A 27,339-nucleotide genomic window follows, 5' to 3' on the forward strand; every position below is an offset into this window, starting at 1 on the left:
GCATGCAGGTACTGCGCAGGAACGATGCCTTGGGGAAATCCAGGAGAGCACCATGACTTTGAGCCCCAGCGTCATGATGATGGTTACATTGAAGTTATTGGCTTCACCATGACTTCATTGGTGAGTGAAAAACACCATTTTATATGTAATAACAGCTTCTGTGATTATTTCATCATCTTTTGGGCTGGCAAGGTGGCCGAGAGGTGTTCACACTTAACTTGCCTCAAAGCTGTTTAGCCTGGATTTGAATCTCAGCCCAGCTATAAACTTCCATCCTAGTGTTTCACAGGCAAGGTGATTTGGATGGACGTTAAACTGAGTATCCCATGTGCCAGTACTAGTTGGTGGAGGTTAAAGGTCCCATGGTGTCCTTCGCAAAGAGGAGGCGAGCTATCGCCAGCACCCTGGCCAGATTACAAACTGCTGTCCTATCCTGGAAATGGCATGGCAACAGCGGAACAGCCTCACCCATAGCCTTGTGATGCATTGAAATGAAGAAGATCAACTATTGTCGCATTTGCTATTGTACAAAAAGCCTGTATTATAGTTCTTCTTGTTCTTGGACCCATACTCTTGGGCAGAGCATTGGAACTGCCAAAGCAGTTTTTCCTTGGCTATTTGGCATAATCTTGGATGGGTCACTACTCTGACTATTTATTGGAGCACAGCTGTGCCACTAATGATGTGCCCCTCTACCAGTACACTGATATTCATTTCGCTGACCTCATGAGGTTGACAGGCCACACCTGGTGTTAATTGAGGAACCTCATGAGGAACCACACCTGGTGTTAATTCAGCAACCAACGGGGCTCAAACTTAGGACCCTAGGATGGCAAGCCAGCCACCCTCACCACTAAGCAAACACCAGGCTTCCTGTATTATAGTATGTTTCAGGCTATAGTTTGTAGAGTACAGACAAAGCTTGAGACATTCTCTTTCTGGATATTACATGTGCTCGACATCCAAAATGATTACTCTCATAGCCTAACCATTTTTAGTCCTGCAGTCAAATTATTTACTCACAGTAATCAATGTTCCTGTTGTACCAAAAGCACCGGTGTGTCCTTTGTTGTATGCATTTGCTGAGTATCATGCTCACACACCATTATGCATAGAGGGCACACTGTTACGTCCCAGTAAATTGTTTTTTATCCTCCATGGTGAAAGCTTGCTTGCAAAAAAGATACAAAATATATGAGTGCCTCAAAAATATTTCATACATGACCACAGCGATATCTAAGTTTGAGAATTCAAAATCTTCACGACAATGCAAAATTTCCCCACGCAGCCACTTCTTTTACCATGAATCTATGTCCTTCCTGATTGAATACCAGCCAGGCATGAGAATATTCTCCAGGGCAAAGAGATACCATCCGTGTTCTCTCGGAGAGAGAGAGAGAGAGAGGAGACAGGAATAATGTATATCCCCAAAAGAGAATAAAGTGCAATCTCAATGTAGCATGTGACCTGATCTGTTTTTTTTTAAAAAATCTAAAACAAAAAAAGAATGGAAAAACTTTTAAATCTCCCTTAATATATGAACGGATTTGTCTTCACACCAAACAACACAGAATACTGTTTTTTGTTGTTTTTTTCACTCCACCAGGTCGTAGTTTTAATAATAGCAAAAGGAAAATAGCGAGTTTGAACATGCAGTTTTGGTTATATATATATATATATATATATATATATATATATATATATATATATATATATATATATATATATATATATATATATATATATATATATATATATATATATATATATATATATTTTATTTATACATATATATATATATTTTATTTATACATATATATATATATATTTTATTTATACATATATATATATATTTTTTTATCAATAAAAATATAATATATTTTAAATATATATAAAAAAATATATATATTTATACATACATATATATATATATATATTTTATCAATAAAAATATAATATATTTTTAAATATATATAAATAAAAATAAAATATATTTTTATATATATATATATATATTTTTTTTTCTTTATTTATTTATACATATATATATATATATATATATATATATATATATATATATATATATATATATATATATATATATTGTTGCGGTATTCGCGCCCGCCGGCGTGCTGACGGCCACGTAACTCGAATCGCGGCACGTCGCCCACCGGACGGACAATCCAGTCGTGACCCTCTCGGACTAACGCCGGGAACCAGTCACGGGTGGACCTTTCGGTCTCACCGCGATCGAGCCAATCAGCCCCCGCGTGGGATAGGGTTGCTCGCCAAATTCGACCTACCTAAGTACCCACGCGGAGGGTAGACCGGGCGATCGCACCTCGCCGCAGGTCGACTTCGGACACGGGCCACTTAAGCGACCCGTTCCGTACTATCAGAATAACCGAGCGGTGTTATCGTCGACCTCGACGGTTCGATTAATTATCGGGCGTACTCAGCCCACTACCAACCCTTTACGTGAAGCAAGATGAGGGTTCAATGGGGGAAAAGACGAAGCGAAGCGGGAGAACAGTTCAACAATAAAGCACATTTATTCGCGGCACACGGGAAGCACACAAATACAATTCCACCAAAAGCACACAAAAAAAGAAAACACAATTCCATTTACACAAAAAGCAAATATAAAAGCGAAAACAATGCAGAGCTAATACCGACTACCGAGCACACGGCAACACTTATACAATTCTACTTCACAGACGGCGCCGACAACACATACCCAAAACCAAGGAAAAGAAATACCCTCAAGGATGAGGCGGGCCTGAGGCCGAGACCGGGTCGCGCCTACCCGTCTGGTGATGAGACGCGGAGCGGCGATGGCGCCTCACTCCGCGGGCCTCGCGGACAGTGCCTGGCAGGGGGTGGGAAAGGGGCCCCCTTGGTCGCACTATCTCAGCGCGGGGGGAAACAGGAGGGGTTGCTGATGCTCGGGGTATAGAGGATCTTTATTATCCCTGGTGTGCGTCTCCACCTCGGCCAGGTCGCGCTGCCGGCCTTCCTCGGGCGTGCAGCTCCCGGCACCGTCGCGAGCACCCCCTCGTCTGCCTTCGCCGCTGCCGCCTCTCCGCCTCTGGACTCTCCACCCTGGACTCTTCTTTGGGCTCTCCTCGTTCGACTCTCTTCAGCTTCTCCAGCTACTGCAGGCTTCGGGCTCCAGACTTCCACACTGCTCTGACTGACGAACACGGTCCTTTTATCCCCCCGTAGCTTCGCCTTTGACCCCCTCCCTTTGACCTTTCACCTCGCTCCCCATTGGCCCGAGAAAAAGTGGGCGTGAAGGCTTTTTATCCACAAATTTGCATATATCGATCGTTCTGGAGGCGGGGCCAAATCGCCCCTCGCTCACCGATTGGACGGCAAAAAGTGGGCGTGTGTCGTTTTTGATCCGTTTTTGAAGCACAAAATCCGTGATTTTGTACACGCTGTTCAACGTGCGCCCTGCACGAGTCCAACACCGGTACCCACAGCGGGGCAAGAACGGTGGCGATGCTGCGGTTGCGAGGTGTGACGGGAAGGTCGTGGCGGTTGTGGTGAAGCGGCGTTGTGGTTGGTGGTTGATGTTGTGGTTGTGGTGGTAATCATGGCGGTTGGTCCAAAATAAAGATAGTAAAAGAAAAACGGCTATCCTGAAGAGTCGCAGCACGTATAAATGACATGTATTCCCACTAGACAACGGGTTTGGGCCTAACTACACATGCACTTACCGAGATACCTCACCTAAGGGACCTGAATGGTGGTTTGCGAATCTGGTAACCACAACACTACCCCCTCCCCTTTTTACAGACTCGTCCCGAGTCGTCAAATTTTCGTGTGCCATCATGTGTAGTTTTCCCCTAGTACATTTTACCTACGGATCCCTGAGTGCGACATTCATGGTATTCGTGTCCCCAAAATAAATAACCTGAGGGCTGCGTAACTATCTAAACAAACTCACTCACACGGACGACTTAAATAAAATTGCCGGCGCTAAGACAAACATGCCGGGGGCGCACTCATATTTACAGTACATCTTAACCTTAACTTACAAATTTTACACTAAACCATGGCCCAGGATCACTGAACTCTGCAAAAAGAAAGCAGTTAGCAGGGAGCCAGGCTGCCCACATGCAGTCTCTGACTCAACACAATGCAGGTGACAGGGAACGTGGCTGGCTGCTCACACGCAGTCCAAGGCCTTCCCTTTTGAATTGAACTCAGTGAACCACAACGGTGCTTGGGCTGCACAACGCAGTCTCCGTGCCAGCTCAAGTGGCACACGCAATGAGCACAACGAATGGATGCATGAACGGTTTGAACTGAATGCAGTGAACCACAACGGTGCATGGGCTGCACAAACGCAGTCTCCGTGCCAGCTCAAGTGGCACACGCAATGAGCACAACGAATGGATGCATGGACACAAACACGGTGCACGGGCCGCCACTGCAGGCCCGTGTTGTAGCTGCCAACATGGCAGTTCTTGCAGCTTGCAAACTGTTGCCTTGATCCTGGCGCACATGGAAATGAACAGGGGGGGCAAAGCAAAAATTGAACGGGGGCTGGTGAACAGGGGCAGTGGGCATGGCATGGCAAAGGCAGCAGGCAAACACAGCCCGCAGAAGAAGGCCGCTGCAGGCAAACTCAGCCCACAGAACCAGGCCGGCACAGGCCTCGAAGAAAAACAGCCAGCAGATGAACTGGCCGGCACAGGCCTTGCAGTAACACAGCCAGCAGATGAAGCTGGCCAGCTTTTGCCGTCAGTGGAAGTTGGTGGAGGGAGTGCGGTGGTGCTGGCCACTTGGAAGGCGGGCTCGGACCTACCTACCCGTCTCCCTCCCACCTATCGCCTTTGCCTGTCACTGTACATACCCACTCCCTTAATTTGTCAAACCCCAATTTAGCCCCAACTTATTTTTTTGTTGTTTTTATTTTTACTTCCCCACTATAAATCGTCCCCTAACCCCCTTTATCGTCCTTGTTCGGCTAACCTATCCTGTCGCCTAGCCTACTCCCAACCCCTACGTTCCCTTCCCGGAGGGGAATAAGGGAGAGCTAACGTCCTGTGTCGAGGCCCAACGAAGCCTCAGAATGGCCTCCCCAGAGTTCGGCGATCTAACCCAAAGTGGGTCCAGCGGCCCACAACGAGAGCGAGGGGATGGATGGTGCGGAGGGGTACATCTCCTAATCTACCCTATCCATTTAACAGTTAAACTACCCCGGGGCTTTCAACAAGCGCCTCTCGCTTAAACTATTGGTTCTAACAACCCAGATTCCCGTCGCCTGTGTTGGTGTCCTCACAATTTCGGGCCTCGCCCCCCAATTTTCTCTCCGTGCCCTCACACGGTCTCCTGGCTGGGACACGTGGCTCCCTTTGGCAGGCACGACCCTCTGCCGATTCTCCCGCTATGGCACCCCCGGGCACTACACTGCCTCCGAGCCTACCAGCTCCCTAACACCGGGGAGTGCCCCCATGGCACCTCCCCTGAAACGCACACGTGGCAGGCCGGCCTCCCGGGCCCCTTTCCGAGGGTCACCCATGCCCACAACACTGCCCACGCGGCTAATGGCGCCCCGGGCCCCCGCACCAAGCAGGCGCACCCGTGCCCACTACTCTATCCCGGCCCCCCATGGGCCCATGGCCTACCGCGGCCGACTAGCCTGGTGCCCGGGGTACCCACTCAGCGATACTCACCTTTCGCAGCCACGCTCCCAAGCCCGTCAACAGGGCTCCTGCACCCCTCCAAATGGGTCTCGAGCCTACTTTCCCACGAACAACAAAACGACCTCCATTTTTCAATTTGACTAACCCCCTAACTCACTTTACTCTGACCCCGGGGTCCCTTGGGCGGGAGTCACTCCTCCCCCCAATCACTCATCGCACCATGCATTCCCCATTCGCTCCATTCACACAGACCCGCTGGCCTCACTCACTCACCAAGCACATGCTTCCAATTCACTCACCAACTCTTCAACACACTCACCGCTGAACTCTGCCATCCTTCTAACTACATCCCCTAACTAACTCGTGCTCCCACGTCGTCCCTTAAACTAGTAGCACGTTCCTTTTAACCTACGTAGCTAAGCTACGTCCCCTCTACACATTCACAAGTCTGTCCTTGTCTCCTTACTCAAAAATTACTTTTATTTCCCCACCAAAAGCTCATCAAAATCCCTCTAACTCATCCATTCCACGGACTCCATGAGGACTTACCCCTGCCCCATGGAGTCGGTCTAACTAAGCTAACCCTTCCCCCTAACTAGTTTTCATCCTGTGCCCAGGGAAGGGGGTCTTTCACCCCTTGCCCAGGAATCCTGTGCACCCGAAAGTGAGGCTTGTTTTTTTTTTTTTTTTTCCATGCGCAGCACCTGCGCGGCAACTCAGAGCTCGCGCACTTTGCACCTGCCCGTGACGTCATGCAGCTGCACGTGTTCCTCGTCCCTCCTTGGACGGTACCATCCGGTAGAGATACCCCTCCTGCCGGATTCCAACCCCACGTGCAGCCATGACGTCACCGTGCGCATAAAAAAAAAGCACAAGCCCCACGTCTCGAGGGGTTCCCTACGCGAACACATGTGCTTTGCCCGTTGGAGCTTAACACACACGATCGCGTGGAGAACCCGTCCGGTCCAAATCCATTATCCTGCCTAAACTTTGTCCGTCCGCGGGATCGGCAAATCCACCGCGTGCGTTTCCGGACCGGGACTTCACTCTCGCAAGCGAGCACGTGGCGGTCTCGTGCGTTGCACAGCACGAACCGCGTGCTCACTGCTGGGTGAACCCGGCACGGTCCCCGAAATAGCTACAGCCGCGACTCGGCTTTCTCTCCTCTGTCGCCGTCTCCGTCTCCATTCCACACACGCATACCTGCGTGTTACGACGCACACAGTCCACTCCATCACATTCACACGGGGAGACGCGGCTGCGTGCTCCCGCATGCCAACCGACATCTCCCTCACATATCGCTCTCTCACACACACGGTCTCCCTTGCACACAACGACCTTGCACACGGCCGTTCACTCACGCGTGCGGGGGCACTCACCCGCGGTGCCTCACTCGCACTCCGTGCCTCACCCACACACGCGGGGGCACTCACCCGCGGTGCCTCATCCACACACCGTGCCTCACTCATACACGCGGGGGCACTCAACCGCTGTTCCTCATCCACACTCCGTGCCTCACTCACACACGCGGGGGCACTCACCCGCGGTACCTCACTCATACACACGGCGACACTCAAACACGCGGTCTCTTCCACACACGGTGCCTCACCCACACACGCGGGGGAACTAACCTGTGGTGCCTCATCCATACTCCGTGCCTCACTCACACACGGTGCCTCACCCACACACGCGGGGCTGGGAAGCACGTACTCCGACACCATCGCCACCACACCACTCACACACGGGGTCGCTTCCACACACGGGGACGCACTCACACCTTGCACCACACACACAGGGACAACCACACTGGGGATTTGTGTCCCCACAAGGGTCTCCGGGGCCTCTATACCCCCCAAGCTCTCCGTGCACCCGTCCACAGCACTCGTCCCCTCAACCTCGCAAAACACGACCGAACTCACCTGGTCGTGACTCACCTCAAGGGGGAATACTCCCTCCCCTCGTTCCTGGAGGAGGCCATCCAGGTGCTCGCACCGGGTCCCTGCACGCTCCGCGAGCTCACCCCTCTTATCCTCCACTACCTCCGTGTGTGTGTGCGCGTCACTTACCCCGTCTTCCTCGTGTAGTCTTTCCTCTATTTTTCTATCTCCCGTGTCTCTGCCAACTCTTCCCCCTTTACCTCCCTTGTCTCAACTATTATTTCCTTTGTCACGGCCTTCATGCCCGCCTGCAGGCATCGGCCCATGTTCTGCGTCTCCCCCCGGAGCTTTTTCGTTTCTTCCTTCATGTTTGTTTCCATTTTAGTTTTCATGCGTTTTATTTCGTTTGTGAATGTATCCATCTTTTCGTTTATTTGTTGTGTATTCGCATCCATCTTTTCGTTCATTTGTTTGTTCATGCCTTTCATTTCGTTTTTCATTTCATTTGTCATTGCCGCATTCATTTGTGCCAGCATGGTGAATAGCTGGGCCATGTCGGATGCACTCAAGTGAGCCGTTTCGGCAGGGGTTGGGGAAGGGTCTTGGTGGAGAGGGGGGGGGAGGTGTCATACACCGCGGCCGCTGCCGCACCCACCTCGGGCCCTGGGTTCAGTTGGGCGAGTCCGTGTTCCTGCACAATCAACATTTCCTGCACGGGGATTCCATCCTGGACCATGGATCCTACACATTCTACATCCATTTCTAATACCCCCGGCTCCCGCTCGCCTTGAGACGCCATCTTGCTTCTCGTGAAGGGTTAATTTGCTCGCTCGTAATTTGGAGGGAATCGGGGGTCACTTCTCTCACCCCTGGACCGATTCCCGTGAATTTAGCCGGAGACAGGAGAGCCTGTTTTTCTGTTCTCCGATAGCAGTGCTGCGAGGAGGGCGATGAATTTGTATCGCACGACCTGACACCAGTGTTGCGGTATTCGCGCCCGCCGGCGTGCTGATGGCCACGTAACTCGAATCGCGGCACGTCGCCCACCGGACGGACAATCCAGTCGTGACCCTCTCGGACTAACGCCGGGAACCAGTCACGGGTGGACCTTTCGGTCTCACCGCGATCGAGCCAATCAGCCCCCGCGTGGGATAGGGTTGCTCGCCAAATTCGACCTACCTAAGTACCCACGCGGAGGGTAGACCGGGCGATCGCACCTCGCCGCAGGTCGACTTCGGACACGGGCCACTTAAGCGACCCGTTCCGTACTATCAGAATAACCGAGCGGTGTTATCGTCGACCTCGACGGTTCGATTAATTATCGGGCGTACTCAGCCCACTACCAACCCTTTACGTGAAGCAAGATGAGGGTTCAATGGGGGAAAAGACGAAGCGAAGCGGGAGAACAGTTCAACAATAAAGCACATTTATTCGCGGCACACGGGAAGCACACAAATACAATTCCACCAAAAGCACACAAAAAAAGAAAACACAATTCCATTTACACAAAAAGCAAATATAAAAGCGAAAACAATGCAGAGCTAATACCGACTACCGAGCACACGGCAACACTTATACAATTCTACTTCACAGACGGCGCCGACAACACATACCCAAAACCAAGGAAAAGAAATATCCTCAAGGATGAGGCGGGCCTGAGGCCGAGACCGGGTCGCGCCTACCCGTCTGGTGATGAGATGCGGAGCGGCGATGGCGCCTCACTCCGCGGGCCTCGCGGACAGTTCCTGGCAGGGGGTGGGAAAGGGGCCCCCTTGGTCGCACTATCTCAGCGCGGGGGGAAACAGGAGGGGGTTGCTGATGCTCGGGGTATAGAGGATCTTTATTATCCCTGGTGTGCGTCTCCACCTCGGCCAGGTCGCGCTGCCGGCCTTCCTCGGGCGTGCAGCTCCCGGCACCGTCGCGAGCACCCCCTCGTCTGCCTTCGCCGCTGCCGCCTCTCCGCCTCTGGACTCTCCACCCTGGACTCTTCTTTGGGCTCTCCTCGTTCGACTCTCTTCAGCTTCTCCAGCTACTGCAGGCTTCGGGCTCCAGACTTCCACACTGCTCTGACTGACGAACACGGTCCTTTTATCCCCCCGTAGCTTCGCCTTTGACCCCCTCCCTTTGACCTTTCACCTCGCTCCCCATTGGCCCGAGAAAAAGTGGGCGTGAAGGCTTTTTGATCCACAAATTTGCATATATCGATCGTTCTGGAGGCGGGGCCAATTCGCCCCTCGCTCACCGATTGGACGGCAAAAAGTGGGCGTGTGTCGTTTTTGATCCGTTTTTGAAGCACAAAATCCGTGATTTTGTACACGCTGTTCAACGTGCGCCCTGCACGAGTCCAACACCGGTACCCACAGCGGGGCAAGAACGGTGGCGATGCTACGGTTGCGGGGTGTGACGTGAAGGTCGTGGCGGTTGTGGTGAAGCGGTGGTTGTGGTCGGTGGTTGATGTGGTTGTGATCATGGCGGTTGGTCCAAAATAAAGATAGTAAAAGAAAAACGGCTATCCTGAAGAGTCGCAGCACGTATAAATGACATGTATTCCCACTAGACAACGGGTTTGGGCCTAACTACACATGCACTTACCGAGATACCTCACCTAAGGGACCTGAATGGTGGTTTGCGAATCTGGTAACCACAACAATATATACTTTTTTATCAATAAAAATATAATATATTTTTAAATATATATAAATAAAAATAAAATATATTATATACATATATATATATATATGTATATATATTTTATTTATACGTACATATATATATATATATTTTTTTTTTATCAATAAAAATATAATATATTTTTAAATATATATAAATAAAAATAAAATATATTTTTAAATATATATTTTTTTTTTATTTATACACACATATATATTTTTTTATCAATAAAAATATAATATATTTTTAAATATATGAAAATAAAAAAATATATATGTATATGATGTGGATTACAGCATGTAATGTGAACTGTAAGATGCTGCATTACTCTTATTCTTTCTCAATCCACAATTTTAAAATGGAGACAGGAGTGCACAGGCAAATAAACCTCCATTCCCTTAGGATCCGAATAGATATTCGTATACAAAATAGTATAATTTCCCCTTTTCTTCTTCCATATATGCAGCAACATGCATTCATCATCTCCCTCTTTTCCGCCAACTTCATTTTCTCCAACCCTCTTTTCGTTTTCTTGTTGACCCCCACCCCCTCTCTTCTCCGAAGCATCCATACCTTCCTTTTCTCCACTATCTACTTACTTCCTGAGCTTCCTTTTCAATTTTGCCTATTATCTGACCCCTCCACCCCCTCTTTTTATCCTACTTACCTAATATGTGGAAAGCCACAAATATGAATTTCTCTTTTTTAACAGCAATTATTTGTGTTCTCATTCAAATCCAGTCTTTACGATTTTGGACTGTCAGTTGACTTGATGTTGCTTGTGGATATAATATGTTATGTAATTAATGTTTACCTCCCCCACCGAAGGTGAAGGAGGTTATGTTTTCACCAATTTCTGTCTGTTTGTATGTGTACAGGATATCTCAAAAAGTTTTGGACGGATCCGGATGAAATTTTGTGAACAGGTTCAGTGTGTGACACGGACGATCTGATTAGATTTTGATGAAGATCCAGATCCGGAACCAACAACTAGAATTTTTAAAAGTGATTCTTCACCATTGAGAGATAGGGTCAACAACGTATATACCACAATATCTCAAAACGTTTTGGACGGATTTGGATGAAACCTGGTGGACAGGTTGGTTGTGTGACAAGGAAGAATTGATTCAATTTTTGTAAAGATCCAGTTCCGGATCCAGATCTGATAATTTTTTAAGTGATTCTTCACCATTGAGAGATCGGACTGAACTGATATATAGCACGATATCTCAAAAAGTTGTGTCAGGATTCGGATGAAACTTGGTGCACAGGTTGGGTGTGTGGCAAGGAAAAATTGATTCGATTTTGGTGAACATCCGAATCCAGATCTGGACACGATAATTATTTGATTTTTTTAAGTGATTCTTCACCATTGAGAGATAGGGCCAAAAACGAGAAAGTACTGTATAGCATGATATTTAAAAAATGTATTGAGCCCGATATGTTCTTGTGGATCAGGCATTATGTGAAAGAGGTATGTGCTCTACCGAGTGCTCTTCTAGTTTTGCAATGAATTATTTTTATGTAATTAATTAATGTTATGTAATTAATTATTTTTTTTCTGGAATGAATTAACTCGTGGATGTAATTTTTGCCTTCAGTAATGTTTTCATACACATCTTTCCTTTATCACAACGACATTATCCAATAATTATGTCTCACATCCACCTAATTCCTACAAAGTGTGGTTGCTCGTAATGGTAGAAGTGATTTTCCAATAACAGTGTTCTCGGAAGCTTTGTCATGTACCTAATGGGAATAAAAATTGTATTGGTGCTTTTTCAATAATCAAATCTTGCTTGGGATATAATACAGTTTGTTTTGAATTTCAGTTGTACTGTTCTGGCACCACATTCAAATTGCATATGAACCACAAGTCTACGAGCACTGGAGCTGGGGGCGTGGAATGGATTGGCCATAGTTTTTCATTCTTTCAAAACCGGAAAGCCACAAGATTACATTTTGGAGTGGACAACATATGTAGAACAGAACTGGATTTGCTGGTGTAAGGAAGCGACAGTTGTCGAGGGTGAAGGATTGTAAGGCGGTGGCAGGAGAGCATGCTACCACCCTGCATAAGCTTGTGGTGTTTGTGGTATGGATGGAGAAAAGGAGGGAGGTTAACATCAGGGGTCAGAAGATTATTAGGTGGGGGAAGTGGAGGGGCAATGTCATCGCGGAGTACACGGAGAGGATGAGGACCAGGCATGATCAACTTAACGAAGAAGTGGAAGGTTTGGAGGAGGAGTGGAAGAAGTATGGAGAGGTGTTTAGGGGAATTGCAGAAGTTTTATGTGGAAGGACATTCAGAAAGGGTCCATCGTCGAGGGACATAAAACATGTATAGTGGACGGAGGAGATAGTAAAGGCAGTTGCTAAAAAGAATGAGGTTTTGAAGATTATAGAGAAGATCAAGGATAGAGGAGGCAGCTGGAAGCAAGGTAGCTGCACCTGTATGTGCAGAAGAAGAAAGCAGCAAGGATTATGATGTGTCATTTTGAGGGCACAACTTTATATTTGGCTCTCTAAATATTGTCCAACAATTTTTTCCTCACATCACAGTGTCTCTACCAAGTCTCCGGCTGGCTGTTGGATCATAATGTATAAATAATCTCCTTTTGATTATTACATTATGTTGTGTCTTATAATTAACCCCATTGAGCCATTATATTTCAAGTAAATTCTGAAGATATTTTAACCAAAATGTTAATATTTTTTCATAAAGTAATTTTTGAGTAATTATATGACTTTTATTCAAATTTTCTTACCTTTAAGTAACTAACAGTAACTCCCAAACAGTAAAAAAAATATCTATATATAATTATATATATTGGGCTTACTCTCTTTGACTTCATGTGATCTCTCTGTGGTGCTGAAAGGATAGCTTAGAGGTATGCACACTCCTCTTTGAGCTGTCTCGGCCGGATTTGAATGACTGAGCTATAAACTTTTAATCCTGGTGTTTCGCATGCAAGGCCATGCATCAATGTGTGTACAGTCAAACAGGAGGAAGTTAAGCCGGAGGACGTACCTGCTCGCACTGATAGTTTGTGGATGTTAAATGTACCATGGTGTCTTTTTCACACTGTCGGTGAGTTATTGTTTCCACCTGCCCTGACAAACTTCTGGGAAAGCAACAGGAAACTACCCAGAATCACCAAACTCTTACCAACAAGTTGTTTTGATGGCACCGATTCTCTGTAGAGTGTATGGGCCATTTATGATAATTAAAGACACTATTAATTGTAAGAGAAGTTAATACTATCATTGGCCATCTTTCTGTGATGAGTCGTCTTGTTTTTTTGTTCTTCTATATGGGAGCTGACCCAAATTGTGCTGCAAATTGTACAAGCAAAAATTAAGCATAACTTCGATGATAGAATGGCAGCTCTAATAATGACAAGCTCTTTAGTCATTTTGCATTCCTTGTCTGCGATAATGGCCTGAAATCACTGAGATAAATTTTGAAGGATTTGCATTTTTATTATTTTTGTGAAATATGCAAACCCATTTCTTGTTGAATTTTCACTATTTCTTGTAAAGTAGTTTTAATTCTTCTTGTCTGCAAATGGTTTTACGGTCTCAACCATAGCTTGCTGTAAAAAAAAAAAAAACATGCTCCGTTAACTGCACATATCTCCTCGCCCACCTCTCAGGCGGCCCTGCAGGTCGGTGGTCACGGAGAAAGATTGCACCAGTGCCGCGAAGTAGTCCTTACCACCTTCAAGTCTGTTCCAATGCAAGTGGATGGCGAGCCATGTCGCCTTTCACCATCTATCATTCACATCACTCTGCGTAACCAGGCAAACATGGTGCAGAAAGCGAAGCGTCGTGCATCTGTACCACATCTTAACGAGTAAGAGATCATTTGAGAGGGAGGGAGGGAATTCGGATGCAAATGATGGAAGAGGGTTGGTGGCATTGAGAGGAGGTGAAAGTATTGAGATTGATATGTTTGAAAATGACTAAAGAATAGCTGATTGAAACAGAGCTGGCCAATTGTGCCAAAATGCACAGCAGTGAAGCCACGCTGGCAATAGAGAAGACAAATATATATATATATATATATATATATATATATATATATATATATATATATATATATATATATATATATATATATATATATATACGTTTCGATGTTCCATATACATATATGTACGTGTTGGAAGATTTTCAGCTCAGGATTCATATTGGTAAAAGGTAGCAAACTGAGTCGTAAAATAATAAATTATTTATTAAACCCTGACATTTTGAGAACAAGCTGGGTCCCTTCCTCAGAAGCGTTAAGAATCGTGTGGTGGTGACAGCACATTAAGCTCTGTTGGGGACGGTTCTGCATCCTGCATTCATATTATTTTGCCGCTTGTGTTTGCATTGCAATTGATTGTGTAGTACTTTCCATGTGGGATATGCAAGTTGACGTGCCGATTGATGCACTTAACAGCACATTCAGCACACAGCATAAATAATGCCAAAGACTTTGTTGACCGATTTAGAAATATCCGTCTCGAGAATGATGAATTATGGTCCAATTCGACATTATTTAATTCTTAACATCTGTACCCATCAAATAGGTAACGCAGACCTTAGAACATTACATCGACATCCAACAGCTCGCCAGCAACAGTCACCTCATTTTTGAACATCTCATCTCACTCTTCCAACTTTGCCTAAAATCACTTTATTTTGAATTTGACAGCACTACATACCATCAACATCAAGGAATCCCGATGGCCTGACCGATCTGTGGGTCTATCGCCAAATTGGTGACGCAGTGCTTTGAAGAACAAATGTTACACGATGACCCTTCTCTGAAGTTGTGGCTGCGTTATGTTGATGATAGACATTCGTAATCTTCAAGAAGGCAAATGTTGACCATTTCCACACAAATATCAACTCAAATGAGCCAGCAATACCGTTCACATGTGAAGTAGAACAAGCTACATCTCTCACTAATTTGAACAATTTGTATGCACACTGTAATTGGCGAGGATTTGGACCAATCCACGACTCAAAACAGTCTCCAACAGAACTTAACGTGGTGTGACCAACACACCACTCTTAATGCCTCTGAGGAAGAGAACTAGCTTGTTCTCAAAATGTGAGACTTTAATTAATTATCTTACATGCAGTGCATTCTGAAGACTGCCAACAATAATATTCCATCGCTCGACCCACAAGCTCGAATCTATTCTTCACACACATCAGGAAAGAAGACCTTCTTACCACCATCCAGGTGTTTCCTGCAACCCCGTGTGAATGCAGTTAAGTTTACATTGGTGAAACTGGCAGAACCTTCACCACTAGATTGAAAGAAGTTGAGGCATGTAATAGACGAGGCGAACCGGAAAAATCAGCTGTAGTCAATCACGCACAGACCAAGAGTCATCGCATACTATGGTCAGACAGCACACTTCTCACATCCATCTGCTATTGGCACACAAGGAGAACCAGAGAAGCCATGGAGATACATCTACATTACAAGCCTGGTGTTGGCTCAGTGGTTAGGGTGGTGGCTTGGGATCCTAGGGTCCTGAGTTCAAGCCCCGTCGGCCGCTGAATTAATACACCAGGGGGTGACTCAGCCTGTCATCTTTCCGAGGTCAGCGAAATGAGTACCAGTTCCAGGGTGTGTACTGGTAGAGGGGCACTGCATCAGCGATACAGTCGCGCTTCAAGAAATGATAGCTACCCCGGCAGCTAAGCTGCCATACGACCACCACCATCTACATTACACAGACCCCAAGGAAATGGGCTATCCATTAGTGATATCTGGTTCTCCCTCGTTAACAAGCTGACTCTTACACTCATAACTGATCAACACACCGATGACAATGGATTATGATGAGCAAGACCACACTGGCCAATCAGAAACACACAATGGCCAGCCAAATCGCACCCCACAATAACCAGCCAATGGGGTTTGGATTTCATATAAACCCTGCATCCCATTCGTTCCAGGTACTTCCTCCATTCAATGGGTGGAGCATGCTGCCTTAAAACACTTTGACTCTTGATTGTCCTAAATAAGTGTAACCTTAGAGACAGGAACACGTCAACAGAATAGGAAGGACATACAGGGGTGGAGAATGGAGAAAATGGATTGTAGTAAAGTTGATCGAGAAGAGAGAAGCGGAGGAGTATGGGAAAGGTGAAATTGATTGAGAGTCGTAAAGTAAAATTAAACAATACCATTTCTGTGTTTACTTTGTGTAGATTGTCCCTGTGAGGTATTATTCAATACCGAGCTACATTACCAAGCATACACACATGTGGAGCATTTATTTTCTCTTCAAGATCCAGCCCGGCTGGCTGTTTTCAAGTTAACACTTCTTTTTTTTAATCAAAAGTCAAACATACCCACCTAATCATTTTGGCCATCCCAAATGGAATGGAATCAGTTCTTCAAAAATGTATCGAAACATTGGGGAGGAATGCCCTTCATGAATTACTCTGATTGAACACTGACTGTCTTCCTGCAGTTCTCAAGCCATTCTGGAGCAGCTGAAGGTTCAAGTGAGCCGTATCAGTATGCATGACTATGAGGCCCTTCATTATGACAAGGAAAAGCTCCGTGAGGCCTGTAAGTTTGGGTTGAGCGAGTGGGGCAAAGTGCTTAGGGACCTGCTGGGAGACGATAAGCAGAGTAATGTGTCACTGGTGCAGGAGTGGCTGATTTATTCTGTTGGCAGAAGTGATCTTCTGGCATGCATGCTATTGCAAGAGGCAATAAAAAGAGCAGTAAGTCAGAGCATGATGTGTGCTGAACTTTGATAAGACATGTAGCATTCTGATATACAGTTGAGTTACTATTAAATGCTCTTGTTGTAAAAGTTATATTTTTTATATTTATTTTTGGTCATTTTTGTACTGTGCTTATTGCTAAAGTTTGGTGGACAAGATAAACATTGCGTTTTATATCAACCATAAGTTGATACGAGTATGTTTATTGCTATGGGGAACGAGATGTGAATATTTTGAGTTGTAGCATTTTGTTAGCTCTTTTACTCTGGTTAGGGGCTAATGCTGTAAATGTCAGCCAAACCTCATTTTCCCACATTGGTAAATATTCTCTTAAAAATCATGTTATTGTCTGCAAGAGTTGGCCTTTTCTCATTAGAACCTATGATTGGTGGGGTGGTCTCATGATCATCCATATATTGCACCTATAATGGAAAATCAGATTAGATATCTGCTCTTTCCTCACATTTCACAATTATGGCTCAGAGATGACAGTGATTCAGTCATGTTTCATCCTTGTTGCTTTATTAGATTCTTTTGTATGGAGCTGGTTATTGCAGTTACATTTGAATCCACCAGGTCGTATTTTAGAATCGCATTAAAATATAATATTTGAAGCAAACTTTGGTGAAATATAATCTTTGAAGCAAAGAATCAAATCAGTCATTTTAAAAATACCATTTCAAGAATAAATAAGATTTTTTTTTTCTTTTGCATTTATTTTATGAAAATTCATTTCAAATACTATTCAGTTTCAGTAGTCTAATATATTTGTTCTGAGATGCACCATTGCCAGATAAAGCTAAATATACATGTAAGCTGTGACTTTCAGCACCTGCCCTCGAGAGAATAACGACGTATGTTTACCAAGAGGTAGCAATAATGTAAGCAAACTCAATAACTGTTTTTAAAATCACACACACACACACACACACACACACACACACGATACAAACAAGCCGGTAAGTGACATGGGTGGTTGCTATATAATTGCATACTAGTCATACAGTTTTTGACAGATTGGACTGAAAATTTTTGACAAAGAGGTTGATTATAGTGCGCATAAAAGCACTGAAGCCGATTTTTGATTTTCGAAAAAAAAAATATATATATATATATAAATATTTTTCGGATTTTTCCAAAAAATTCAAAGTCCCGTTGTTAGGCAACGGTGGTGTCTATAGCAACGGTGCTCAAAAGCATACAACTAGATCCTGGTATGAACCTACTATTCAAGTTTCATCAAAATCGGTTGACTCCTCTGGCCTCCAGAGCTGTCCATTGCATACATACAGACAGACGGAAAACCTGAGAATAACGGTCGTCTAGCGACCACCCAACACATATTATTTTGAAGAAGTGTGCCTGTTCTTACACATCTGAACAAAGTCTCTTACGATTCAGAAATCTTTGCCTCACCTTGGAAATCTGCACAGACCTTCCCAGTGTCTAATAAAGGTAATAGATCCAACTCATTCAACTTCCACCCGATTGCCTTCGCTTCAATCCTTTCCAGAGCGATGGAAACTGTTATCACCATGTCCTTCTTCAAAGGTTCTACTATGCTTAGTGATCACCAATTTGGATTCTGTCAAGCCAGATCTACTCGTGGTCTTCTCATTTTTGTCACCAATTTATGGCGTCTTGCCCTTTGCGTCATTCGAAGAGAGTCATGCAGTTTCATTGGATACCCCCAACGCCCTGTCATAAGGCCTTTTTTCAAAATCCTAACGATTTGCCATTCTTCCTCCTCTCACACTCAGTTGGAAAGTGTCCTTATGGAGAACTCCATTTATATGTGTGTGAATAGCATCCTCTCAAAGAAGTTTCACATTAACCAGGGACAAGCACAGGGCTCTTGAATTTCACCATTCTGTTCTGTCCTTTCATTAACGACCTTCTTTGTACCACTGAAATCCTCTTAATTTTATTTCTGTTGACTCCACTTTCCATCCATTTCTCAACTATAAATCCCAGTTATCCTCTTTCCATTATCTTGCTGTCACTTCCCTTAATTATAAATTCCCTGAACTCCCTCCCAACTGTCAACTCCCTTTACTTTGATCTCGACTTTATTATCCTGCACACTCGAAACAAAAAACAGGGTTAAGCAATTGGTTCACTCTATCTGTTCATCAGTCTGTCGACAGACGTCAGTCTGTGTTCGAGGAACAACTTAATATGAATTGAATTTTATATTTTGAACACTGCAGAAGACAAATTGGAACATGAATCGGAGCATGAACCTGCAGTTTAGCAGTATTTTGGCTCTGAATTAGGCAAATTGTACGGAATCTCGCATGCACACAGAGGAGTAAGTAATTTATTTAGCTTGCCTATCTGGCAGTCAAACAAAATTGAAAATCATTCCAATAAGGAAATACTGTTTTTAGACGTGTCATGAAGGACACACACCACAGGCAGGAAGAATTAATTTAAGGTGTTAAATAAGGTGGCGTAAAAGATAGTGCATCAATGGCAGCTTTTAAAATCTTTCTTCTTTTTATACAGTCTTTACAAACCTTTATTTTATTAGCCCCATTCAACTTCGTCTGAAATGGGGGCTTATGGATTTGTTCTTGATTTCCGTGTGTGTGTGTGTGTGTGTGTGTGTGTGTGTGTGTGTGTGTGTGTGTGTGTGTGTGTGTGTGTGTGTTCGTTCGCAACCATATCTCGGATTTTGTTCAAACATGGCACGTACACAGTGCATGACGGCACACACGTGTGCATCACTTTATTTTGTGATCTGATCAAAGATGGCCGACTAGTAGACTGGCGGCCATTTTAATAGTACATAAATAATGGCTAACCCTTTAACTCCGTACAGCAAAATTACTAAAACAATGGGGGCTATGACATTTTATGTTTCTTTACTTGTTTCAATTGAATTATATACTTGGATACTGCAGAGCACAAATCACCTTCTTGACGCTTAGAATTAACCTTCTGTTTCGCAGTACTCGGACAAAATATTCCGCCATTTTATACCATCTTAACCAATCAAATTTCATACTTGCTCTCTCAGCATTGCGATTATCGAGACTGATACAAAATTGCAGTTCAAAGGAAATATAGATCATGCTCAGAAACACAAATCAAGAGTTTAAAGAACCCTTACCATATCCATTTTCACAAGACTGTGTGGGGTAAGGTGTTCTCTGAACTCTAGTTATAGAATGTGTTACAAATGATCTCATGTTATTTTATGACATGAAAGAAAACCCATTCTCATTTTGAATAAAACTACCACCTCTCTCTTTCTCTCTCTTTGCATCTCTCATGCATCTCTCATGCATCTCTTCATGCAGACTTCTCTCAGCTTCTTTGGGAGTTTATATTTCTTCAGTCCTCTTTGTAGTCAATAAATTGCACGCATGTCCGAAGGAAGCGGCGCAGTTTGCCAATTTTTTGGGGTCACATTATACGTATATTAGTATATTAAACACTGCAGTGATTGATGTCTGCCTATGCTTGCCCCACTGTTCTCATCACCTCACCCCTCTCCCCTCCCCAGTGAATTTAACTTGATAAGCTGTTGCATTGAATTATTGATATGGTGTGTAAACAGAGCACAGGCTTGCTGGGCTGAATTTCCTTCTCCTGCGTTCGACTTCCTTGTTCCTTGTAAGCTCCGTAGTGTGGTGTGGTGTGATGCGACCGCAAGGAGTGATGATGTCATCCTGATACCGGCCGTGATGCCATTATGGCCCTAATGCCATTTTTGAAGGACGGATGGAAGGAAGAAAGGACATTTCAAATATTGAAGCCAGTACACCGCTTAAAAAGTATTCAAAAGGCTTACCTGTAGTCATAAAAGCTTCCTTGAAAGTGGGATTCTTTTTCTAAGCACCAAATTGCTTTACCTCTTTTCAACTGACCTATTGCAAATCCTAAGTTCTTCCCATTAAGGAATACATTGCTTCCACATTTTGGATGGACCTCCTCTATTTGTTAATGGTGTTCTTAATCAAATGCTCCATTACTCGTTCATCTCAGAAAGGTTTCTCATTTACCCTATTCCATTATTGCCCGAAATGTCTGCTACAACTTGTTTTTCATGACACTAAACTTATGCCTTCTCAAATGTTATTTGGGAAAACCCCAATGTCTTCTGTGCTGATGCGGTCCATCACTAGTCTTACCAAGACCCGCATTCCTTGCAGTATAAGTGTAGTCTAAGTTATAAATACAAATTGAGGTGAATTTGAACTAGCCAACGTATGTATGACGGAAGAACATACTGTTACACAAGCACCCGCTGATTAGATCATCAGCTGAGCATCAATAATATGAGGTTTTGGCCAATAATGCTCATGCTTTTAGGTCCACAACAACTAGTGGCTACAATTCCTATTTATGGTCATAAAGATAGCAATGGGGATGAAAACTGTTGTCTGCACACCTACACCCTCCCAAGTTGGAATGATAATTTGTTGTCCCATGACTCAGTTGAGCAGAAACAATTGTACCATTGGTTTAATAAACACATTTTGACAAATTAATTGGAGAGAAAAATAAGGTGTTCATAATTCTATCGAATAATGAACAATTATGAATGAAAATTAACAATATGTTCTGACAAGAAATTATTTGTGTTGAATGAAAAATGATTGAAATAATAAACCTACATCAATTTTCAAGATGATTGAGCAGGATAAACAAAATAATACGTAATTGCTAGATGGCATTTGCGACCTACGTTAGCACATTCTATGCAGACATACAGACAGACAAACAAACAAACAAATGGACCCAAAATTACGATAAGCATAATTATTATACCATATTGACGTGATAATCGTAATTTTTTTCCTGTTATAGGTGTCCTCATAAATAAATAATAGTGACTGACTGGCACATTGAACTTTTGTTCACAAATGGAATATATTGAAGTCGCCAATCAATGACATGTTAAAGTAAATACCAAACACAAAAACGGTTGCTGTGTGAGAAGCAATCGTTACAATTACCAAATCACTTTAATGAGAGTAAAACTGTGAATAAACTTGTCTCTCTGAATGAACAACACTCCCTTATTTACAAGACTCAAGATCTGACCTGTCCGATTAAGCTTCATTGATTGTGAGCCTTAATCATTTGCAAGACTTTCGCAAGTGATTTATCAATGGTAAATACAAAGACAAGACATGATGGTATTATATACATAAGCACATCATTTTGTTTCGCGATTCGATCAAAGATGACCGACTGGCTGCCATTTTAGTTGTAAAAACCCGATGTTGGACACGCCCTCAACCATTTCTTGGACGTGCATTTACCGATCATGTTCAAACTTGGCACACAGATATTGAATGTTAGCTTACCTTTGTGAGTGATTTTTTTTTTCTCCAGATCAGATCCAAGATTGCCGACTGGTGGCCATTTTGTGACTTAAACATGTCCCCAACCACTTCTCGGACATGCGTGGTCCGATTATGTTCAAACTTGGCACACAGATATTGAATGTTAGCTTACCTTTGTGAGTGATTTTTTTTTTCTCCAGATCAGATCCAAGATTGCCGACTGGTGGCCATTTTGTGACTTAAACATGTCCCCAACCACTTATCGGACATGCGTGGTCCGATTATGTTCAAACTTGGCACAACCACAGCACATGATGGCTTGCATGTTGTCCCCGCTTTATTTTGTGACATGATCAAAGATGGTCGACTGGTAGACTGGTGGCCATTTTCTTTGTAAATATGGGCGAGCCCTTTAACTTCACACAGAAAAATTACTAAAACCATGGGGGCTATAAACATTTTATGTATTTTTCTCCTTTTTGTTTGTTTGTTTTGTCTGAGCAGCATAACTCAAAAAGTTATGGACGAATTCAGATAAAACTTGATGTTTCGATTTGGTGTGGAATAAGGACAAATTTATTCGATTTTCTTGAGGATCTGGATCTTGATCTGGACACTAAAATTTTTTAGTGGTTCTTCACCATTGAGAGAAAAGGACCAAAATGAGATATATAATCTCTCAAAAAGTTATGGGTGGATTCAAAAGAAACTTGGTGGACAGTTTGGAGTGTGACAAGGATGAAATGATAAGATTTTGGTGAATTGTCAGGTCAGGCCAGATCAGATCTGTGACTTGCTACAACTACCATGTAGACCTGTACGAACCTGTTTCATGGTCAGGTTGTCAGCAACTAAACCATCTCCCCCACTCAGTTTCCTAGTGAGGAGGGTGTAAGGATATTGACACCCAGCAGGATTCAAAACAAAACCTGTCAAAGGGTGGAGGAGCTCCGTGTGAGCCAACAGCCATCCATATCTCGTGCCCAACTGTGTCTGCGTACATTCTCCTGTAGTTGAGTTACCTTATTCTCAGAGATTGGTGGCAGGATTTTCACTCCAGCCACCGTAAAATACTTCATTCCACAGAACACGTAAAAAAAGCCAAAGAAAACTGAAAACCCACTCTGTGGGAGTACCTCCTGTGCAGCTGCGCTCTTCGCAAAGCAGATGACCAAATTGGGGCAAAGCCTTTGGGACCCCCATTCTTTGATGATAGAAGGAATAGCACAGGGTAACCTTCTTGGTTTGGATTGCAGTGGTGTGTGTCAGGGTGGGGCTGAGGTGTCGTCCACCAGACAGCGGTCTCCTCGGGTTAATCTGAGGCGGTCCCTTTGGGCGGGTGCCTGGAATGTCCTATCCCCAACAAAGGATGATCACCTGTCTCTGCTATCATCTGAGCTCCAGTATTTGAACATCTTGCAGCACTCTTTGAGGTTTGAAGACTAGATAGTGGTGAGATCATGGCGGGTGGTTACATCTACGACTGGTCTGGTCGCTCTGATGGTTACCATGCCCAATGAGTTGCTGTAGCTGTGTCCAATACGCTGACTACCATGATAATTGAGGTAACACTGGTCAATGAGTATATTATGAGACTGAGAATTTGTCACTCCTTGGGTGTCATTACCCTGGTCTCTGTATATGCTCAGATTGAGGTGAGTGACCTTAGTGTGAAGAAGGCATTCAATGCCATGCTCGAGACTGTGGTTGATCAGTGCCCCAGGCAAGATACTTGCATCGACTAGCACTGACATGGATGGTGATGAGCGGCTTGGAACTGTGAACTAGAATAGCAAGAAGTTCCGTGACTTTTCAAGAAGTCAAGGACTTAGTGTGGCTAGTTCATGGTTTCAGCGCCCACAGCCTCTCATTTCTGGATTGGCATTCCAACGCTGGTGGTGTGGCAAAGGAGATTGACCATGTGCTCATTGATGGTCACTGGAGGATGATTCAGAACTGTACGGTAGACCAGAGTACTCAATTCCTCAATACCGACCACAGGCTTGTTGTAGCATTTCTGAAATAGCAACTTAAATCCAGTAGAATGGTATCATCCTAGGTTAGGCTGGATGTTGGCAAGCTCAAGGATGAGAGGGTAGCTGCGGAGCTTGCGAACAAGGTGAGTGGGGATTTGGGGGTGGGTGGGATTTGGGTGTCTGAGGGAATCTTGAAGAGATGAGGGGTGCCTTCAAGACTACCATCCTTGATGTTTCCAGTGGATGTCCTGGAACCCACCGTCAGGCAAAGAAGAACATTGTCTCCCAAGGGACACTGGATACCATTGACCAGAGTCTCAGGCCTGGCTTAATGGCAGAGCTGAGCTGTTCAGGGAGTTGAGGTATAAAACTGAATGTGCGCTGAAGGCAGACAAGGAGGCCTTTGTGCAAGGAATCTGTTAATGGGCAGAGCATCACTTGTGGTCAAGTGATTATCATCCTGCTTTCAGAGGAACTTGTGCATTACGTTCCTCCAAGCCAATCACTCGGTGGACTGCAGTTCGAGTGGAGGGTGGTCAGCTTTTTACAGAGGAGTCTTAAGTGAAGGGGCCAGGTACTTTGAGTGGCTGTACCAGACTGACCCACCAGCTGTTCATTTGCATGTCAGAGGTGTAAACGTCCCTTTTGCTGAGACTCCATTCAATTGTGAGCCATGCTCGTTTCTGGAAGTACAGCCTGCAGTGAACCAGGTTATAGGGGTAAAGATCCTGGGATCTGTGACATCCATGCTGAACTTCTCATGGCTGGTCTAAATGTTGTACTCATGTCATTGCTTACAGTTCTATGCTCTGTTTGGAATACAGACATAATCACAACTGACTGGAAGAAGGGCCTTGTTGTTCCTTCCTGGAAAGTGAAGGGCGATCGCCAGGACTGCAACAACTACCGAGGGATGACGCTGTTCTCAGTGCCGAGCACAGCCTTTACTCAGATAATTATTGATAGGATTTGCTACCATCTTCTTGAGCACCAGCGCCCAGAGCAGTCGTGTCCTATCCTTGCAGCAATGAGGTCAACGATTGACCATATCCTTGCTCGAGGGGGGTCCTTACCGATTGCAGACGAGAGTTTCACCAGGGGCTGCTCACAGCCTTTGTTGATCTCCGCAAAGCACAAAAACTTGTCACGAAAACTAATGGGGAGCCACAAAAGCTGATCAATCTGATTTCTGAACTATACTTCACTACTGAGAGTGTTGTGAGGTGTGGTGATTCCATCTCCCACTTACTTCCAATTGTTACTGGAGTTCATCAGGGGTGTATACTGGCCCCCACGCTTTTGAGCACTTGCATGGATTGGATTCTGGGGAGGATGTCAGAGTGATCTAGCTGCAGTGCATCATTTTGGAATGTCAAGATCTCTGACCTTCATTTTGCTGATGATGCAATCATCTTTGCAGAGACAGTGGATATTCTTATGGGGACCCTCAAGTCGCTGAACGAGGAGTCAGATCTGCTGTGATTATGGGTTTCTTGGGTCAAAACTAAGATTCAGGCTTTCCATGACATATTGGGTGCTATCTTGTCTGTACCTGTTATCTTATCTGTACCTGTTTGTGGTGAGGATATTGAGATCATGGAGAGATTCACTTACCTTGGAAGTGATATTCATTTCTCCACATGTTGTGAGCCAGAGGTCAATAAACATTTTTGTCGGGCCTGGAGAGTCATGGATTCACTGGATCATGGGTTGTGGCGGTTATGGTACCTATACAGGAGGATGAAAGGAGGAGTCTTTATGTCATTGGTGCTTCCAGTCTTACTCTACAGATGTGATACTTGGACTCTGACTAAGGATCTGAGATGGCGACTTAACTTCTTTGGTACCAGGTCTCTTCGGAAAATCCTTTGGGCATCGCTGGTCAGACTTTGTGATCAATGAGCTGTTTCTGAGAGAGACTCAGATGAGATTTTTTACCATGGTCCATGAGCGCCAGCTGCAGCTGTATGGACCTGTGGCTCATTTTCCTTCTGCCGATCCTGCCTACCAGATTGTCTCAGTGAGGGGGCCTCATGAGTGGAGGAGGCCAACCAGCCGACCATGTCCCTCGTGGTTGCAGCAGGTTGATCGTAATCTCAGGAGATGGGGATGGGCCAGGCATCTGCCTGGGGGATGGCCAGGCGGAGGCCCCTGGAGTATGGGCAGAAAGTGGATGCAGCAACATGCTGCTCCGGCACATGCTGCTACACCTGACCTGACCTTTGGTGTAAATCCGGATCCAGATCCGATAATTTAAAAAAAAAATTATTCTTCACCATTGAGAGATAGGACCAAAATGATAAATTATCACACAATATTTCAAAAACTTGAGATGGATTATGACAAAATTTTGTGGATGATTTGGGTAGGTGACAAAATCAAGCTAATTCGATTTTAATTAACGTATGGATGCGGATCCGGCCTATCAGTGGGACACAAAATGTAAACAGTTTAGTCTAGCTGGTGGAGGTATGCACTCTCCCGAGTGCTGTTATAGTTGGTGCTGTTTTTAGTCCTTGCTGACATCTATTCTTGTAAAAGCTTTTGGAGGTTCTGAAGGGTGGGAATGGGGTAGGAAGTTGAGTGTTTTGATTTCAGAAAATATTCTCATTTGTATGTTGTAGTTTCTGTGGTTTATCTGTTCTGCATTAAAGTCAGTAAAAGTTACTTATGAATCTAAATTTTTTCAAAGAACACAAAGATATGTATATAAATAAATCAGTTCAACCCTACTTTTGAAACCAAAGCTACTTTTTTATAGAAACTAAATGAAGCACAGTAAGTCCTCGCTTGATGTTGTTATGTTCTTGAATTGTGTGGCTTTACCCAAAATTACTTTTCGTGAATCCAATTTTCCCATAATAATTAATGTAAATAACGTGGGGTTATATTCCAGGGAAAAAAAATTTCACCAGACAAAGTACATTCTGTACATGTACAGTATAAGTTTTTTTAATAATTTTAAACAAACAGTTGAATATTGTACTCACCAATCACTTTGGAGCTGTGTTCCCTGTTTGGATTGTCATCATCACCAATTCTCAGTTACTTTTAGGCTCTGCATCACAAAGTACTGTGGGGCTTGTCCACAGTATTTATGGAACTGCTGAAA

General features: G+C 44.3%; 1 protein-coding gene across 6 annotated transcripts in view; it reads left to right on the top strand.

Annotated features, from left to right (window-relative positions):
• The window catches only part of DGKZ (diacylglycerol kinase zeta), a 746,996-nt gene that overhangs the window by 506,075 nt on the left and 213,582 nt on the right, over positions 1-27,339 (top strand). For all 6 annotated transcript variants that reach the window (XM_085884240.1, XM_085884239.1, XM_085884241.1 and 3 more), the window contains 3 exons: positions 9-120; positions 13,861-14,060; positions 16,690-16,790. In XM_085884240.1, the coding sequence (XP_085740366.1) occupies positions 9-120; positions 13,861-14,060; positions 16,690-16,790 (413 nt within the window). The remainder of the gene's footprint in view (positions 1-8; positions 121-13,860; positions 14,061-16,689; positions 16,791-27,339) is intronic.

Source organism: Eptatretus burgeri, chromosome 6 (assembly GCF_056783735.1).
Source record: "Eptatretus burgeri isolate ZD-2024b chromosome 6, Ebu_testis_v1, whole genome shotgun sequence".
NCBI classification, from domain to species: domain Eukaryota; kingdom Metazoa; phylum Chordata; class Myxini; order Myxiniformes; family Myxinidae; genus Eptatretus; species Eptatretus burgeri.